The sequence below is a fragment of the Strongylocentrotus purpuratus genome, unplaced genomic scaffold (assembly GCF_000002235.5).
Source record: "Strongylocentrotus purpuratus isolate Spur 01 unplaced genomic scaffold, Spur_5.0 spur5_scaffold_18, whole genome shotgun sequence".
Classification (NCBI taxonomy): Eukaryota; Metazoa; Echinodermata; class Echinoidea; order Camarodonta; family Strongylocentrotidae; genus Strongylocentrotus; species Strongylocentrotus purpuratus.
In genome coordinates, this window is record NW_022145603.1 from 17384827 (window position 1) to 17404330 (window position 19504).

Consider the following 19504-nt stretch of genomic DNA (forward strand, 5'->3'; position numbering starts at 1 on the left):
GATGTTCACATATCTATGCAATTTTATTAAAGAGAAGAAAAGGACTATGTAAAAGTTTTCTTAAATGGAAATGCATTTTCGACCTGAATGATAAGAGTTGGGAAACATATTGTTCTATTGGATTTAATTGTACCATTGATGTGGGCTTACGATGGTTTCAGTTTAAAATCTTGCAACGCATATTATATACGAACGATCTACTGTTTAAAATGAATTTAGTCCCAAGAAAAGAATGTACATTTTGTAATGAACAGATTGAAACAGTTATACATTTGCTATGTGATTGTACGCATGTTAAAATATTTGGGGTAGGTTAGAACACTGGATTAATACTGGAACCGGAAATAGATTAACATTTTCATTACAAGATAAATTATTTGGTTTAAAAGGTTCAAATAATTATGCATTGAATTGTATACTGATTGTGGTGCGACAGATGGTGTATACTTGCAAAATAAAGAAACAATTGCCCGACTTTGATAATATTAGAGTTTCGATCATAAATTACTTCAAAAACGAAAAGTATATTGCAAATTCGAATTGTAGAAATAATAAATTCACTTCCATGAGTGTTAGAAATGAATTATTGATTTGTTAGTTTTCTGTTAACTCAACAGCTCAACAATACTTGTATCTTGAAAAGCCAATTTTATTTTATTTATGTTATTATGTAAATTACCTTGAATATATATTTTTGTATGTGTTTCAAATGAAAATCAATAAAATCCCTGTGGAGGGAAAAATATGAAAAAAAAAAAAATAAGATCTACCTAAGGATGATTTCTAGAGAAACACATAGAATAGAATATTACTCTTAACTCATAGCCTGCCATGAGGCTGCATGCACGCTACCGTTATAGTGCTTTGTACATGCAAGCAAGCCATTGCTTCACTGCCTTGTGTATGAGTGCACACAGGATGTAGTTCTGACCTTCAAAGGTCATCAATAAGATAGACCTAGGGATGATTTCTGAGGAAACACGTATAGAATAGAATATTACTCTTAACAAATGTATGAAAGATTGTTGAAACGAATGGTTCTGAAATCTGTGACTGACATATTATATCAAATGACTGGTGCATAAAATTTAACCTGTTTTTTTTCTTCCCTCAACCACGTCCCCCTTGAGTAAAAAAAAGAAAGAAGAAGATCATTCGGGGGGAAAAATGCATCTAACAACATTCCCACCCCCCCCCCCCCCCCCCCCCTTTTGAGTAAGAAAATAGGGAAGAGAGAAAATAAGGGGAAAACCGGGTTTATTAAAAAAAAAAAAAAAAAAAAAAAAAAAAAATGTGGAAACCGATTTAAAGACCGTCAATAACTACTGGGCCAGAAGGGATTATACCACCCAGCCAGGTCACTGACAGGTGGCTATCTCATCAACTCAGCTCTCAACTAACATAAGAAAAAGAGGATCATAGGGGACCAACAGGCACCGATTGGGAAGTTTTCTATATAGAGGAAGCAAGTAGCTACAACTAGGAAAGTGGGGCTTTAAAATCAGGTTTTTATCAGGCCTGTTAGTACAATATCTCACCTCCTCCTAGTAGCTCCACATGCATGGATTCCATGGTGGGTATTTTGAGGATACGTGCAGAGATGTCCGTCCATAGACCTACAGCACAGAGGTCAGTGAAGTCACCGGTCAACGGTGTGATGTCCAAACACGCTACCTCATGCTCCATGGTCACGGTACTAGAATTCAAAGATTCAAACTTAGGTGATAGCTTTGTCCAAATAACGGTGTACAGCATAGTGTTTGAGCTGTGACATCAAACTTGGATTGACAAAAAAATGTATTATTTATGCGAGTCTTGACTTATCATATCTGTCTAGGCCCGAGTCAAAACGGTTCCCCGCCCGGTCCCTGACCGTCGCGCCATAACCCGGGTTTGAATTTTTGAGTTTCGGGTTTTTCAAAATTAAATTTCACACTGATATGCGTGTTTACATCCCTACACCGTCATCCGAGCTGATCAGAACAATAAGCATTAAACCAATTAAAAAACATCACGTAAGACTCTAATTCAACAAAGTTACTGTAAAATAATAATTTGCTTTGACAAATAATACTATAGATATTCATAATATCTTACAGAAATGATGATATTTCATGAGCTACACTCTCGATATCGACTTCAGCTAGCCATCATTTTGAAATGAGACGTAATTGTCATGCAGCGCAGTAGACTAAAGACGACAGCATGCGGCATGCAGAGAGGAAAAAATCACGTGATCTAAGGCCCGCTAATTTTTTCCCTCTCTGCTGCATGCTGCCATCTAAAGTCTACTGCGCTGCATGACAATTACGTCTCATTTCAAAATGATGGCTAGCTGAACTCGATATTGAGTACGTACATGTAGCAAAACCGTAACGTTGGCATCTCTGTAGTTACCATGAGGTCAAAGATATCACTCACCTAACTTGTCTTACTTCTCCTTCAAAGATCTCAAGATAGAAGATGTCCGAGCCTGCAGCACACACCACCTGCTTGCTGTTACACGATGCTACGCTGATGTTCTTGCCTGATTGGGGGCGCCACTCACTCACCATGCGCTTGGTAGGTGTACTCACCAGACGCACAGACGCACCAGTGATCTACAAAGATAGAGAAACAGTTGGTTTATATACAGTAGGCTTGCGGGTGCACCATGTGAGAGAGAGAGGGAGGATTGAGGAATCCTGAAAAGGACTCTCGGTAATCTTTCTTGAGGGTGTGTAGTCCTGAAAAGGAGTGTTGGTGTAGTCTTGAAAAAGACTGTTGGTTATCTTTCTTAGCTTATAGTTCTAAGGAGAACTATAGCGCTTGGAGAGGATGGGTGGCGGTAGTGGCTTTGTTTATAATGCTCCAGTTTGAAACCAAATCAATGTACTAATGCCTTATGAGTTTTTCTATTCCTTGGATATGACCTAAAGACTGTTTTTTTCATTAAAAAGCATGCAAGAATTTCCACTACTATCCAATTTTAAGTACATCATACGCAGCAGTGTGTATAAAGCTATTTAAGTATAGTTATACAGTGTGTAGACTAATTTTTTTTTTTTAAGTTCGTTTTCACTGGCTGCCTGCCGTAGCAACAAGCAGAATTGACAAAAGACTTAACTCCGTTGTCAATGAAACAGAGTTAAGTCTTTTGTCATTTTTGCTCGTTGCTACGGCAGGCAGCCAGTGAAAACAAACTTTTTAAATCAAATTATGGAAATGCAAGCATCACTTTAAACAAACAGAACTTTGTTATTCCTTGCTCATTTTTCCTGATTGAGGTGTCATATGAAAGAGCAGAAAATGAACTTTCTAGAAATGTGAATTTTTCTTCGAAATTCATATACCGCCCGCCAAATGACTTTATGGTTTCCTTCCTTCAAATTGCTTTTAATCACTCATGCGTGAAATATGCATCATATGAGTTGCATCAAATGAAAGAGGAGGATCTAAGCTTTACAAATATGTGTCATTTATTAATTATAATTGTGATTAAGTTATGATAAAGCATCAATAATTCTCTGTTTCGTTTTTTTTGGGTCACACTGTAGTTCACAATAAAACTAGTAGTATTTATATCTGGCAAATAAATAAAGAGATAGATTATGCTCCAAATTTGGCATTTCTCAAAGATATGAAGAGTCCTGATCCTAAAAATACATGTTTGAAGTCCGTAAATATAATTTCCTTTTTTACCCTCTTGGGTAATATGTTAAAATACCCCGAGCCATGCTGAACTCATGGGCATGGATCATTTGGATACTTTTAAAGAGAAGGTTGAGTTCTGGGAAGAGGTAAAAAAAAATTGTGAGCATTATCATTGTATTATGCAAGTGTGGAAGAACATCAGATAAAAAATGTTCCCTGAAAAGCATGGCTTCTTTAAATGCCTTAATATTCTAAATATGGCATGTAACATCATAAAAATCGGGACAGATTTTTATGCCACATGTTCGTGTAGTCCCATATACTTCTTTCTGTGTACAGTGCTTTTAACTTTACCAAGACTGGGCCAAATTCCTTATCATTTTGATGATTTCAGAACCTTGCAGTACACACCAATACTTATATGCTAGCAGATCAACCATTTCTGATTGATTCCACAACATTTCTTTCACAATGAATGAATGAATGGTGGTTATATGCAATCGCATGACCAGGGGGGTGTTTCACAAAGATCCTAAGTTGGACTTAAAAATTATGGAAAGCTGTTAGCATCTATGAAAATATTTTGTATAAGTTATTTTAAAAGGCATAAAATGTTGATTCAAATCATTCATATTTTCTATTGTCATGGGATATTTCATGTTCTTGATGTAAAATTTATCAAAAGTCTAAAATACTTCAATTTTTGTTTTTGAATATATTTATTATAAGGCTATTAATGGCTTTCCATAATTTTAAAGTCCAACTTAGAGTTAAGTTCTACTTAGAATCTTTGTGAAACACCCCCCAGAACTCAACTTTATCTTTAAACAGGATAAAGATAGGAACTAATGATAGAGTAACTTACCTGAATGATTTGATTGTGTGAGACATTACCACAGTAGAATGATTGACGTTCGCCATCAAAACCCTGTAATTCTGTTTCTTCTACTTCCTCGCCATTCAACATTAGCACCCTGCATAAAGGTAAACAGGATTTAAAGATTAAACACAAATACAAGTTGGTGACAAGACACCAAACATATCAGTTGAAGGATGTTAATAGCTCTGTACGAGTGATAATTGTTGTAAACCTTATACATATTCATGTATGTTAATTATGTGTATGAGCAGAAGACCTGCTGGTGAAGGGGTGATTTTGATTAAAACCTACAACTGTGAATGTTACAGGTATTTTTATACTGTTGTGAAGTACAGGAAGGTAGGATTGTACAATCTAATGTCACCTATGACCTTGTGTCACCTATCCTATGATCTTGTGTCCCATATGACCTTGTGTCTCCTATGACCTAGTGTCACCTATGACCTAGTGTCACCCATGACCTTGTGTCACCTCTGACCTTGTGTCACCTATGACCTTGCATCACCTCTGACCTTGTGTCACCTCTGACCTTGTGTCACCTATGACCGTGTGTCACCTATGACCTTGTGTCACCTATGACCTTGTGTCCCCTATGGCCTTGCATCACCTCTGACCTTGTGTCACCTATGACCTTGTGACACCTAAAACCTTGTGTCACCTATGACCGTGTGTCACCTATGAACTTGTGTCACCTTATGACCTTGTGTCACCTATCCTTTGATCTTGTGTCACCTCTGACCTTGTGTCACCTATGACCTTGTTGTGACATAATGAATATATCAAACTCACCTGGTCTGACCAACGAAAGAGAGTACCAATGTATCATCAAATTGAGAGTTCATATCCACCTTCAATGGCCAGATACCTGTTATGAAACAAATAGTCATTAGTTAAAATGATTGTTTCCATATCAAATCTGAATTCTTGAAGGTCTACAATGGTACAAAATATATCCACGTGTATAGAAAGATAAATACTTACCCAGAGAAGAAAACACCAAATAGTATATTCATAATAATAATAATAACGATAACAATAATAATATCTGTTTCTTATAAAGCACTTTAGCATTAACTGACCAAAGCACTTACAGTATCATTACAACCCCGGTCACTGGAATAAATAACAATTCTGCACATTCTCCACTCCCTTGGGAGCATTCCAGCAAGGGCACACATGCTAATCCAGACACAATTTCAAAGGGCTATGCAGCGTATCGCGAATATTAACTAAAGATTGCAAGTGGTAGGAGAAAGATAAATGAGATTTAATGGGATAAGGGCATTACCATAAATCTCTGTGTATAAGGCCCACCCCTATTTTTAAGACAAAAAAAAAAAAAAAAAAAAAAAAAAAAAAAATAATGGCTTTTTGTGTGGCTGTTTTATGCTTTTTGTAAGAAAACCAGATCAGATCAGATTATTTCAGCGTTCGGAAATACTTTCATATTATTACGAGGCGCAGTTGAAGTGCTTGTGAACTTGTTACAAATAATAGTAAGTTAGTAACAATGTTGTTTTTAAAACTAAAGATGACAGAACAATTTTCCTCAGAATCTAAACAGAAATTTGGACAGGCTAGTTTTTGAGTGGTGATTCGATATCCCCCGTGTAAGTCAGCCGCATGTTCAACGACTCCACAATAACTTTGTTACACACAGGGTTTAGATTGATATTTTAGGGTTTGTGTGCACTAGGAGCAGGTTTAAACTGAAAGAAAAGCTTGGGTTTCCAGATAATAATACACACAGTTGGAAATGAAGAAAGAGTTTAAAGCCATCCGGTAACTTTGTCTCAAATTCTGAAACAAAATCCTGGATTTAGCTCATGCTGCAATCATAATTATAAACCTTTAGGTCTGTCAGGAACCCCATGACTTTTACAAGCCGATCGCTTGTCTTATTATCAAGATATTTATGATTGGAATTACAAATTTTGAAAACCGTTTGCCAAACAGTTTTCATAACACTTCAGTCTATTGGGGAAAATGAGTATGGTAAAACTCAAAGATTTTTACTTTTTTGAGGCACTTCTTGCTCATTTTTAAGCGCAATTTTTTTAGGGTTTCAATATTACACCATATTACAGACACTGATAACACGTAGGGTCGTGCGTCTCAGATTTAACATTGTTAAACAATTCCTTTAAATTGAAAGAAAACTTGGGTTTCCGGATATAATACACACAGTTGGAAATGAAGAAAGAGAATGCTGTCAGGGCACAAAGAGTTGAAAGAGATAGAAAAACAAAGAGAAAGAAAAACAGAGAGATAAGGGCAGAGAGAGATAGAGAGAGAGAGAGAAAAGGAGAGAGAGAGAGAAGGACAGAGAGAGAGAGAGAGAGATAAGGAGAGAGAGAGAGAGAGAGAGAGAAAGAGATAAGGAGAGAGAGAGATAAGAAGATAGAGAGAGAGAGAGAGAGAGACATACTGTACCTTTGATACCCGGTAGATCAATGCTGGCATGTTCATGGATTCCAATTCCATTTCTAATGATCCGAAGTGAACCCTCTTTGTACGCTCCTGAACAGGTTACCAACTAAAGATAATGAACGGCAGAAAATAAATCAAAATAGTGTTTTCTTAAATTTAGGGATTAAAAATAAAGAACACATTAACAACATTCTTCTCATCTTATGGGTTTAGCTGGATAATATCACGTCAATATTACAGAAAATGTACTATAATTAGAGCCCTTAAATAAATTTGTCAGTTATATCAATCTACAAATGTTCAGTAATTTATGCAAATAGCTAATAGAATAGGAATTAATGATTTAATTGCACCATGTTAGATGTATTGTGTTGCTATACAACCATGACAACGTTTGCTGTATCAATAAAAGTGTCCACAATGGGCTTGGTGCAAGAAATCAGATTTTAATGATTTTCCAATATCATTAATCTTGTCATCTTACCTGGCCCTGGCCTTGTCCACCTGGGTCTACTAAAGCCAAGTCTACTAGAGGCCATCTAACCTGGACCTGGTCTTGTCTATCTAGGTCTACTACAGTCATGTCTACTAGAGGCCATCTAACCTGGACCTGGTCTTGTCTATCAAGGTCTACTACAGCCACGGCTACTAGAGGCCATCTTACCTGGCCCTGGCCTTGTCCATTTGGGTCTACTAAAGCCATGTCTACTAGAGGCCTCCTTACCTGGCCTTGGTCTTGTCTACCATGGTCTACTACAGCCATGTCTACTAGAGGCCTTCATTCCTGGCCCTGGTCTTGTCTATCAAGGTCTACTAAAGCCATGTCTACTAGAGGCCATCTCAACTGGCCCTGGTCTTGTCTATCAAGGTCTACTAGAGGTTATCTTACCTGACCCTGGCCTTGTCTATCTAGTCTACTACAGCCATGTCTACTAGAGGCCACCTTACCTGGCCCTGGTCTTGTCTACCAAGGTCTACTAGAGGTTATCTTAACTGGCCCTAATCTTGTCTATCTAGTCTACTACAGCCATGTCTACTAGAGGCCATCTTACTTGGCCCTGGTCTTGTCTACCAAGGTCTACTAGAGGTTATCTTAACTGGCCCTGGTCTTGTCTATCTTGGTCTACTACAGCCAAGTCCTCTAGAGGCCATCTTACCAGGCCCTGGTCTTGTCTATCAAGGTCTACTAGAGGTTATCTTAACTGGCCCTGGTCTTGTCTATCAAGGTCTACTACAGCCATGTCTACTAGAGGCCTTCATTCCTGGTCCTGGTCTTGTATATCTTGGTCTACTAGAGGCCATCTTACCTGGTCCTGTCTATCAAGGTCTACTAGAGGTTATCTTACCTGGCCCTGGCCTTGTCTATCTAGGTCTACTACAGCCATGTCTACGATAGGTCCTAGATTGGTGAAAGTTTCCATCATAGTGACATAGGATCCACTCTCATCTGATTCTGTGTTCAACTGTAAGACAAAATGGATTTTATGATTAATAAACACTCCAAACATGTAAAGTGGGCATGTTTCTGTTTACTGACTAGAAATTATGGTCTAGTGGATGTAATCTATACTCTATATTTGAATGTGGCAGCTTGAATACTCTGCTATGGCCTAACCATCCTTTGCTGATTAATAAAACTGCACTCCGTACCACTATATAAAAAAAAAAGACTTGTGATGATACTAACCCTAACCCTAGCCTTGTAATTATCAATGGTAAAATCATTTGAAAGCTTACATCATAAAACCAGGGTAGCAAATTCGTAAAAGTAGTAAGCATTTGAAGAATGTAACAACAACACAAATAAACAAGACCTTCGGACAATATAGCCCTAGAAAGACCAATACAAATTCAGGCCTTAAATTTCAATATTTTTAGGGCAAGGCCACTTTTCTGTAGGGCACATTCTTATATTACAGCACAAGTAGGAAGAATTGGAAAGGGCACAAAAAATCTCCAAGGCCAATGAGAGGGGAATTGAGGCCAATCAAAAGGGCATCCACGGCCATGGCCTTGGATTAATTTAAGCCCTGCAAATTATAGAAAGTTTGCACATGAAGATATAGTAACTAATACTTGTGCAGCAAATTGTAAAAGAACTTCGTAACTGCAAAGAATTGTGGATTACACACAAGTCCATGAGGAAAATTCAATTCACACTACCAAGTCCACTTAAAAGCTCTTGTTGAAATTCATGTACTGCTTGGCACTACAGGTACATTTTGTAGTGATAATCTTAATCTCATACTGGCTAAACTGAATTGATTATGTTACTCTATGTTCACAATTAGTGTTCATCTTAAAGATAACAACCAGTTATGGTCATGCGGTTGCATTGTGAAAGAAACGTTGTGGAATCGATCAGAAAAGGTTGATCATCTAGCATATAAGTATTGGTGTGTATTGCAAGGTTCTGGAATCAAGAAATTTGGCCCAGTCTTGGTAAAGTTACAAGCACTGTACACAGAAAGATGTATATGGGACTACATGACACGTGTCTTATATCTATCAGGTCCAAATAGATATAATATTTTACCAAATATATCAATCAGTAGGTGGTTTCTCAGCAAAATTTGTATCATTACGTATTAGTCAAAACATATTCTTTCACATGATTGGTAATAAGGCTTCCATTTCATTTTTTGAGGGGGGGGGGGGTTTCCAAAACTGAACTTTACCTTTAAAGAGGCATAGAAGTGGCCGCTGATGGAGAATTTGACATCATTCAAGTGTTTACCTAATAACAGGTGTTGTCAATCACCTTCAGTTTTATGACCAACAAGCCTTACGTAATTCTTACAATTCCTTATTTATTGCCCCATATGCTAAAGAATTTGTTTCCCTTTTCCCTCATCTGAAGACGCTCCAAGAGACTAGGGGGTATTTCTTGATAGGCCTAGGGGTTTGCTGAGTGCAGACTTGTTCACACATTAATGGTATTTCCACCAAGTCTGGTGTCAGCGAATTATGGCCTTCTGCACATGGAATCTGATGACTCACTCCCTTTAACGTTCTATTGTTGCTTAATCTTCAGGAACCTGTTTCACAAAGCCCTTTTTCAATGACAAATGACCAAAATCAGTGACAAATCTGCTGATAACCAATCAGAAGCAAGGATTTCAGTAGCTTGTAACAAAAACTGTAATTTGTCACTGATGACAAGTTTTGTGAAATGCCCCCCTGAAGATGAGGATCTTACCCGGACCAGCTGTGAATCACCCAGACGAGATCCAATGAAGACCACTCCATTATCAAGGTACGTCAGGCATTCAGCTATAGATGTCTATAAGATACAGTATGAAAACATTATTTAGAAGACGGGTTCAAGAATGAAGCCAATAGTAAACCTGTATTTAAGTCATATGTTAAAGGGAACCTAAACCTTCATACTAAGTTACTTTTATTGTAAAGTTTAAGATATTTGAATAAAATCAGTGAAAATTTGAACAAAATCGGGCAAGGAATAAGGAAGTTAAAGCTTTTTGAAATGACTAGTCACTAGAGGGCGATATTCAATATGATGACATCATTTGTGGACAACTCTCCATGCCTTTTGTACATCAAATTTCAAAATTCTTTCGTTTTCTTTGTATTTATATGTGTTCTTGATCCGACTTCATAACATATGAAGTAGAATATCATTTTGCATTCTATACCTTGCTTTCAGGGAAGTAGATTATCTCAGTCACAAGAAAGAAGGAAAAACATGAAATTTGATGTACAAAAGGCAGGGAGAAGAAATTTTTCAAAGTCAAGTTCGATTGTAATCCATTAACAGGTTCTCAGAATATCGTGATTACAAGCTATTTTTCATATACATATATGACCCTTTGATCTGTGACCTCATGACTTTGTGACCCCAAAATCCAATCAATTAATTAGCTCTGCAAGTAACATACATGACCTAAGTTTGGCCTGAACCCATCAATCAGTTCTTGTGATAAAGCGATCACGAGCTGTTTTTGCATACATATTGAGCCCTGTAACCTTTGACCCTGTGAGCCCTAAATCTAACCAATTCATTGGCTCTGCAAGTTACATACATGACCAAAGTTTGGTAGGAATCCATCAGTCGGTTCTTGAGATAACGCGATCACGAGAACGGGACGTACGGACGGACGGACAACCCGAAAACATAATGCCTCCGGCTACTTCGTAACGGAGGCATAATTTTTTTTTTTAAAGCGTATTTTATGAAGAAAAAACGGAGTAATTCCGGCAATGGTTGGCAGCTCTGTATATTAGATCTATCCTAAGAACCTCTTGAGTTTAAAACAGTTCTCATTTTTCCTCGGAGGTTTTGATAATTGTTCTCACCTCTCCCAAGAACTCCAGCTTGAGATCTTTAACGGTCGCTGCTCCGTCCATGCTTTCCTCCTTGTCAAGGAGGAGTAAGAACAGACGACCTGTCAGGTCGCCGAGAAGGTAACGAGATCCATTGTTGTCAAGGCGACCATAACAAACAAGTGTGCTATTCTGTGAAAGAGAAACCATACCAGAATATTCATTTAGTGCAATGTACAAAGTGAATAAATAATGTTCTGAACACAGTTTGGTGATTGCTGAGGAGGCGCGATAGCTCAGTTGGTAGAGCAGTGGTCTCGAAATCCGTTGACCCAGGTTCGAAACCAACTCGATGCGCTAGTGCCTTTTGTTAAGGCATTAATCCTCATTACCAGTTCCCTCAGAGAGGACCTAAAGCCATTGGCCGTCTGGTTGCTGACTTACAAGCATTTATGCTCTCTTGGCAGTCAGGTAAAATAACCACCAATAACCAGTATTTTCATATGAAATAAAAACGTGCATATTTGAGAACTTTGTAAGATCAAGGAACACCACCTGTGTCAGATGTTGCCCTTGTATGGCTCCCCAACCTTGGTTTGCCTACCTTAGGGCCCTGTCTTATAAACAGTTGATATTAAAGGGAGTGTGTCATGAGGAGACTATGTGTCTTTCCCGTGGCCCTACCTGGGGCCAATCGGGTATTATACGACTACGAACGACGCGACCGCAGCATTCACGTGCATGCAAAATACGCAAACCGAAGTGTGAGGAGCACTTCGGTCTATTTCGCAAACGCTAGAGCGCACTGACCCAGTTAATCAAGTCCATTCGTTTATGTGCAGTTTTCCAAAAGGAGACGTAGATGGCGTTAACCAGTATTTCCCTTGATACACTCCCTTTAATCGCAACTTATTTGGGATTGATATCAATTGCACATATGTACATAAGAGATAGAACATTGCAAACTTGCGATTGATTGGGAGGGCTTGCAATTGATTTGGATCAAACACTACTCTTTATAAGACGAGACCAGGGGGGTGTTACACAAAGATCCTAATTCGAACTTAACTCTGAGTTGGACTTAAAAATTATGGAGAGCCATTTGTAGCTTTAAAATAAAATATATTCAACTAAAATTTTCAAGAATTTTAGACTTTTCATAAATTACACATCAAGAACATGAAATCTCCTTGATAATAGAAAATATGAATGATCATGTTCTGCCTTTTAAAATAACTTCTACAAAATATTTTCAAAGATGCTAACGGTTTTCCATAATTTTTAAGTCCAACTTAGGAGCTTTGTGAAACACCCCCCTGCTGTCATACAACAGAATAAGAAGATTTGATAACTAATTCAAAATGATGCTGCTTGTAAGTATCGGCTTGTAGGAGGATTGAGGAGTCCTGAAAAGGACTCTCTGTAATCTTTCTTGAGGGTGTGTAGTCCTGAAAAGGATTGTTGTTGTAGTCATAAAAAAGATGTTGGTTATCTTTCTTAGCTATGCTCCACTCCTGACGCAGATAGTCAACCTGTTTGAAATGTTGAGTCATTCCCGCTACTCATCCTCTCCAAGCGCTATAGTTCTCCTTAGAACTATAAGCAAAAAGAAAGATAACCAACAGTCTTTTTCAAGACTACAACAACAGTCCTTTTCAGGACTTCACACCCTCAAGAAAAATCCTCCCTCTCTCTCTCACATGGTGCACCCGCAAGCCTACTGTATAATTGTGATACATGATAATTCAAAATGAATGCAAACCTTAATAGTGGGTGGTGCAATAGCTACATAGTAATCTCCTTTGTGATAATTCAAAATGAATGCAAACCTTAATAGTGGGTGGTGCAATAGCTACATAGTTATCTCCTTTGTGATATATGATAATTCAAAATGAATGCAAACCTTAATAGTGGGTGGTGCAATAGCTACATAGTTATCTCCTTTGTGATATATGATATTTCAAAATGAATGCAAACCTTAATAGTGGGTGGTGCAATAGCTACATAGTAATCTCCTTTGTGATAATTCAAAATGAATGCAAACCTTAATAGTGGGTGGTGCAATAGCTACATAGTTATCTCCTTTGTGGTATGTGATGGATTCCTGGCCGATGATGAGGGCGCCCCCATAGGGTTGTGGTACAGCAATCACCATGGTCGCTTCCGTCTCAACGTTATCTTGCTTCCATGGACCTCTGTTGAACTCTTTCTCCCTCAGATTCACCTCGTAGGTCTTCACATGCCTACCGTGTGGATCCTGTAGGGACAGAGTACATATAAAAACTATCACCAAAGCAGTCATACTCAATAGTGATCTGTCAGTTTATGACAGGTTCAGTGGCCCAATCAAAAGTTTATATCAAGTGTCTCTCCAAGTTCCTCGGTCTTGAGCCATCCGTTTCAGCATTTCATACCCTGTTGCTCTGCATTTTGTAATTACAGTCTAGAAAGCCTTTACGAGGTCTTCCCCTCTTCTTCTTTCCATGAATACGACCTTCTATGACCCTGAGCATCAAGCCCTCATAGTTGTCTACCCATCTTATATTACATTTCTAGGCATTATAGTGGTACCTGGCAGGAATTAATTCCTTGAAATGCTAGAGCGCCGCAATGGTAGGACAGCTAAAGCCGGGGTAATAATCTCCAAGTTTGGAAGCGCTTAGTAAATCTAAGACATATTCATTAACTTGTAATTGTTGTTGCTCCATTGGTAGCTATTTCCTACATTTCAGAGGATATATAGACATTAGCACAGAAGGGGTTGACCAGTTAAAGGAATCGTTTAACAATGTTAAATCTGAGATACATGGCCCTACATGTAATCATTGTCTGTGATATGGTGTAATATTGAAGCCCCCCAAAAATTGCACATCAAAATGATCAAGAAGTGCCTCAAAAGAGTAAAAATCTTTGAGTGACCGGTTTCACCATACTCGTTTTCCCCAGTAGACTGTATATGAAAACCGTTTGGCAAACGGTTTTCAAAATGTGTATTTCCAATCATAAATATCTTGATAATCAGACAGGCGATCGGCTTGTAAAAGTCATGGGGTTCCTGACTGACCTAAAGGTTTATAATTATCATTGCAGCATAAGGTAAATCCAGGATTTTGTTTCAGAATCTGAGACAAAGTAAGTTACCAGATCCCTTTAACCAGTCACATTGATTCTCTAGTCTGTATCAAGATCTAGACAGATTGTGTGATATATCTGTATACACCTGTATCTACTACCTCAACTCAAAATGAGAATGATCTGTATAGTTTGAGTTTGAGTTTGAGTTTATTTATTTCACATTTCACTTGCAGAAATAATACAGATAACAAAATATACATAAAATACAAATTGTTTCATAATTTTAAAAAAAAAAGAAGAAGATTATATTAGTTGACAAGGTAATCATCACATTTGTTTGACAACTAATATCATTTAAAGGAAACCCAGACAAAAGTACAAACTGTGAAATGTGCAGGAACCTATAGAAAAGCAGAGCTTGTAAAGAATAGGTTCCTGGGAGACTTGAAAAATAACAGGGACAGAAATTGTTTACTGTAGCGAGAGGTACACAATTAAAATTAAGACGGCAGTAATTTGACAAATAATTGTTTGCGAGTTCAATACAATACAATACAGAAAAAAGAAAGAAAAAGAAATACATTAAAACGAAGAGGAGTAACGAGCCAATAAATAGCAGAGTATGCACCTATCTCTACCACATATAGTAAATTCATTATGTAACAGTGAAAATTTATGAGCTTTACAAAGAATAAGTAACAGGGTGTTACAAAAAAAAAACACAAGATAAGTTAGACTGACTGCATTTGTATAGATAGAAATCCCAAAGAATGAATAAATTAGAACAAATATAAAAGCAAACTTGATGACATGAATTTACCTGATGCAAGAAGACGATTGTTGGTTGATGGCACCCATACAGAAACTGAACATCGATAACATTCAGTTCTTCAAGCCTGTATAAAACAAACACAAACAAATATCAATAACACTACTTGTCAACAAGGGTGTTTCAATATAATAACAATTAATAAAATTGTTTACCAGAATTATTTTCAACTATTACTATCATGGTTTTCAGCTGGACTTAGGATCTGAACTGGTGTACGTCTCACAACATGAATATTTTTCAATAGCTTTTTTGTATCACAAATCTTATGTTGAATGCATTTCTTTTCTATGCATCACAAACCTAAAATAGAATGCATTCGTTTTCTATGAATCACGAACCTAAAATTGAATGCATTTGTTTTCTATGAATCACAAACCGAATGTTGAATGCATTTGTTTTCTATGTATTACAAACCTAATATTTGAATGCTTTTGTTTTCAATGCATTATGTAGAGGTGCTGTTGTCTTCTGGTCAAGTCGCCAGACAGTAGATCACAAGGTTCTGGGTTCAAAACCCAGCCCCACACTAACCTCCTTTGGCAACACATTAATCTACATTTGCCACTCAGGTGCAAAATGGGTACCTGATATGCTTGAGCACTAGTTTCTTTAGTGGCTCGGCTATAACCAGGGTGATTTAATGTCTAAGCGCCATGAGCTTTACTGCATGATGGCTGCATGATGCTATATAAGCAGGAATTATTTTTTACAAATCTTATGTTGAATGCATTTGCTTCCTATGTATTACAAACATAATGTTAAATGCATTTGTTTTCTGTGCATCACAAACCTAAAATAGAATGCAATTGTTTCTATGTATCACAAACCTAAAATTGAATGCATTCGTTTTCTATGAATCACAAACCTAAATTTGAATGCATTCGTTTTCTATGAATCACAAACCTAATGCTGAATGCATTTGCTTCCTATGTATTACAAACCTAATGTTGAATGCTTTGAGTTCCTTATTATCTCTGTCTAGAGGGATGATTTTGAAGAGTCCGTCATAGAGTCTCAAACCAATCATACGGCATTCTGGATCAATGATTCCTATTGGTCCAGTCTCTGATGGTCTCCCAATCCGGTCCTACAAAACAAACATATCAAGGAGATAAAGACCAGTTATGGTCATGCAATTGCATTGTGAAAGAATTGTTGTCGAATCGATCAGAAAAGGTTGATCATCTAGCATATAAGTATTGGTGTGTACTGCAAGGTTCTGGAATCATCAAAATGATAAGAAATTTGGCCCAGTCTTGGTGAAGTTACAAGCACTGTACACAGAAAGATGTATATGGAACTACGCACACGTGCGCGACACGTGCGTTTATCTCTCACATACCAATAGATAAACCAATTTACCAAATATATCAATTAGTAGGCGGTTTCCCGGCAAAATTGTTATCATGTATTAGTCAAAACATATTCTTTCACATGATTGGTAATAAGAGCTTCCATTTCATTTTTTGAAATTGGGGCGCTTCCAATACTGGTCTTTACCTTTAAAACAAAAATGCCTGTTATCTGTTACAAAGTGAAGAAATTAAATACATGAAAATGGCTGTCATTGTACCGGTACATACAAAAAAACAACCCCTACCCCCCCCCCCCAAAAAAAAAAAAAAAAAAAAAAAAATCAAAAATCAAAGTTCTTTTCCATACAGTCAGGCAAAACCAAATGAAATGTGCTACATGATGTTTGTTTGCCCCTATTCTTGCTCCTAGACCATTTTAATTCTTCTTGGTTCATATCCACCTTGCATTTGTACGACGTTCCCTAGAAGAAAATTTGAGACTTACCTGAACATTTCCTTGTGCTTTGGTGATGATTTCTTCTGTTCCATTCTCGTTGACACACTCTAAGATACAGGCATTATACTTGGCTGTCAACACAAACAGCAAGGCTTTAGGCGACCCCTGTAATACAGACAAACACATACATTCTCATCTCTTATTCACAAGATTAAAGCACTATGAACATGACGGGCCAAATATACAGTTCCTCATTCTACCCTCAACAATTGCTGTCGTAGACAAAGGAACATCCCTTCACTGCTATTATGTAAAAATGTGTAGAACAGGTGAATATATGCATGTGACACCTGTTCTACACATTTTTACATGATAGCAGTGAAGGGATGTTCCTTTGTCTACCTGAGGAACTGTATATTTTGTCCTCTTTCTTTGTCCGTCATTGTTTAGCTGAAATATAATGCAAAGGTGGGCTTTGATAACATGTAGAAACGGTAGTGAATAGCCTAGTAGTGAATTTCATCTCAACTATTTTGCAAATGAAAATAATGCCGAACAGACATGAAATTATATTTCACACTATTTTACCAAAAACAATGAACAAAGATTTGTTCATTTTGAAAAGATAAATGTTAATAGTCTAAAGAAGCAGTGATGATACTTACTGGTGGTTTGTATAGTTTCATGACCTCAATGCGTCCGTACATGCCGATCTCTTTGATTGGTCGGAGTCCCTCAGGAGTGACTACGTAGATCTCTAGCCGGGTGTTCTTAGCAATGATCAGGTTCAGGTCATCAGCACAAGTGAAGTTACCTGCAGAATAACAATCATAAACTTGATTCGAATCTATCAGCATTTCATTTTCAACTGCAACATTTTCAAGACTACACCAACAGTCCTTTTCAGGACTACACACCCTCAAGAAAGATTACAGAGAGTCCTTTTCAGGACTGCTCAATCCTCCCTCTCTCTCACATGGTGCACCCGCAAGCCTACTGAGTACTGTATATCTACATCACCATGCAAGCCTATACTTACAAGCAGCATCTAACATGAAATTTATTATCCATTAATAAACACAAAGCAAAATGTATACAAATTTATATACAATAACATAAAAAAGGACAAAAGGAACCACAAAATAGCAAAAATTGTAATCAAGTCTGGAACATTTGAAAATATGCAAACATTGTTTGGTTCAATAGCGTAAACAAACAAATTATGAAATTTTAGTATTATGGTAATTGCAAACAAAACTTTAATATAAGTGGATGAAAGGTAGGTCAGCAAATTGTGAATAATTTCAAAAGTCGGGTAGCCAACTAAATTGTCGATTCAACATCGAACATGGAAGAATCGTCGGGGTAGGTCGAAGAATCACCCCATTTTTCCCATCAAAGACTTCTTTAAATTATAATTTAAAGTGGCCAGCCAGATGCCCAGGGGAGTCCAGTAACCTAGTTAGTCAAAATTGTAATTACTCCCTTTGCATATTTTGAGATAATGTCGCCCAACCCGCTGTTTGGATGTTTTCCTAACGTTAGAGTCTATGCTATGCCTATGCACCCACTGAAGCTCCAACGTCGGAATGGGGCTTCCTGGAGAGTGGAGTTAGCTAGGGCCTAGTCTAGGCCTAACTTTAGATATCTAGTCTAATGTGTATCGACCACTAGTCTTAACTGGTAGATTTTCTTCATTATTCGTAGTTGTAGTTGTAATTTTAGTTTTTAATTTTACTTTTAGTTCTATTCTACGCTACTTTTCATGCTTTTAGTTTTCGATCAATCTTTCTCACTGATTATTCTCATCCAGGCATTATGATTGTCAGTCATTCTCAATCTCACCTGTGACACAGCCATTGACAGCTGTTGGTTTGTGCGCCGTAACCACATAGTTGTACGCCATCTCCCCTTTTATGCCTCAACAGTGGAAGAATACTTGTATACTTTCTTAAATCCGCCACAAAAAGACATGAGAGAAGATCATAAAACTTAAAAGTGGCCTTCGCTCCTTCGCAGCTACCAACAACACAGCTCAGAATCGAACGAGCGGGACCGGGACTGAATAAAAGATGTGCATGCACACACTACCCATTACCGCGCGCTGTTTAGTGCAAAGGGCACGTTGTTCGCTGGGCCCGCGCACAATTTATATTGGCAGTATTTTAGCTTAGCGCGCAATATGCATATTGCATGCTTGGGTGCAGCGTAATAATAATAATAATAATCATGCTTTATAATTTTGTATAATAACCACAATTTTGTGGTTGTAACTCAGCTTCTGCATGCTGTTTCCATTCAATAAAAGAAGAGTTCTAAGTTCCTCGGACTTATCATTGATGAGAAATTAACATGGAATGAATCAATGAACACATGTATTTGATAATGCATTTCTCGAGGTGTGGAATCAAGGGGGACTGGGGGGTAGTGCACTAATTTTGTTTTGCCCTCGAAAATTTATAAAATCGCACCCCTCCCCCTTGAGCGCCGGGGGGGGGGGGATCTAAAAAAAGGGTAAAATTAACTTCTTTTTACACTTTTTTCACACAGGGGGGGGGGGGGGGGGGGGGGGGGGGGGGGGGGGGGGGGGGGAGGTGCGGCGTAAGGTTATCACCGCG

At 37.7% G+C, this 19504-nt stretch overlaps 1 protein-coding gene across 1 annotated transcript in view; it reads right to left on the reverse strand.

Moving 5' to 3' along the window:
- The window catches only part of LOC588842 (DNA damage-binding protein 1), a 39264-nt gene extending 20233 nt beyond the window's left edge, over window positions 1-19031 (reverse strand). Inside the window, exons 1-14 of the mRNA XM_030989319.1 lie at window positions 18732-19031; window positions 17552-17700; window positions 16935-17051; window positions 16076-16221; window positions 15123-15198; window positions 13272-13484; window positions 11261-11419; window positions 10143-10226; window positions 8290-8406; window positions 6947-7049; window positions 5303-5378; window positions 4499-4607; window positions 2422-2600; window positions 1539-1696 (exon numbers count right to left, since the gene is read on the reverse strand). Coding sequence (XP_030845179.1) covers window positions 1539-1696; window positions 2422-2600; window positions 4499-4607; window positions 5303-5378; window positions 6947-7049; window positions 8290-8406; window positions 10143-10226; window positions 11261-11419; window positions 13272-13484; window positions 15123-15198; window positions 16076-16221; window positions 16935-17051; window positions 17552-17700; window positions 18732-18792 — 1747 coding nt within the window. The 5' untranslated portion in view covers window positions 18793-19031. The remainder of the gene's footprint in view (window positions 1-1538; window positions 1697-2421; window positions 2601-4498; window positions 4608-5302; window positions 5379-6946; window positions 7050-8289; window positions 8407-10142; window positions 10227-11260; window positions 11420-13271; window positions 13485-15122; window positions 15199-16075; window positions 16222-16934; window positions 17052-17551; window positions 17701-18731) is intronic.
- Between the last annotated feature and the right edge of the window lie 473 nt (window positions 19032-19504).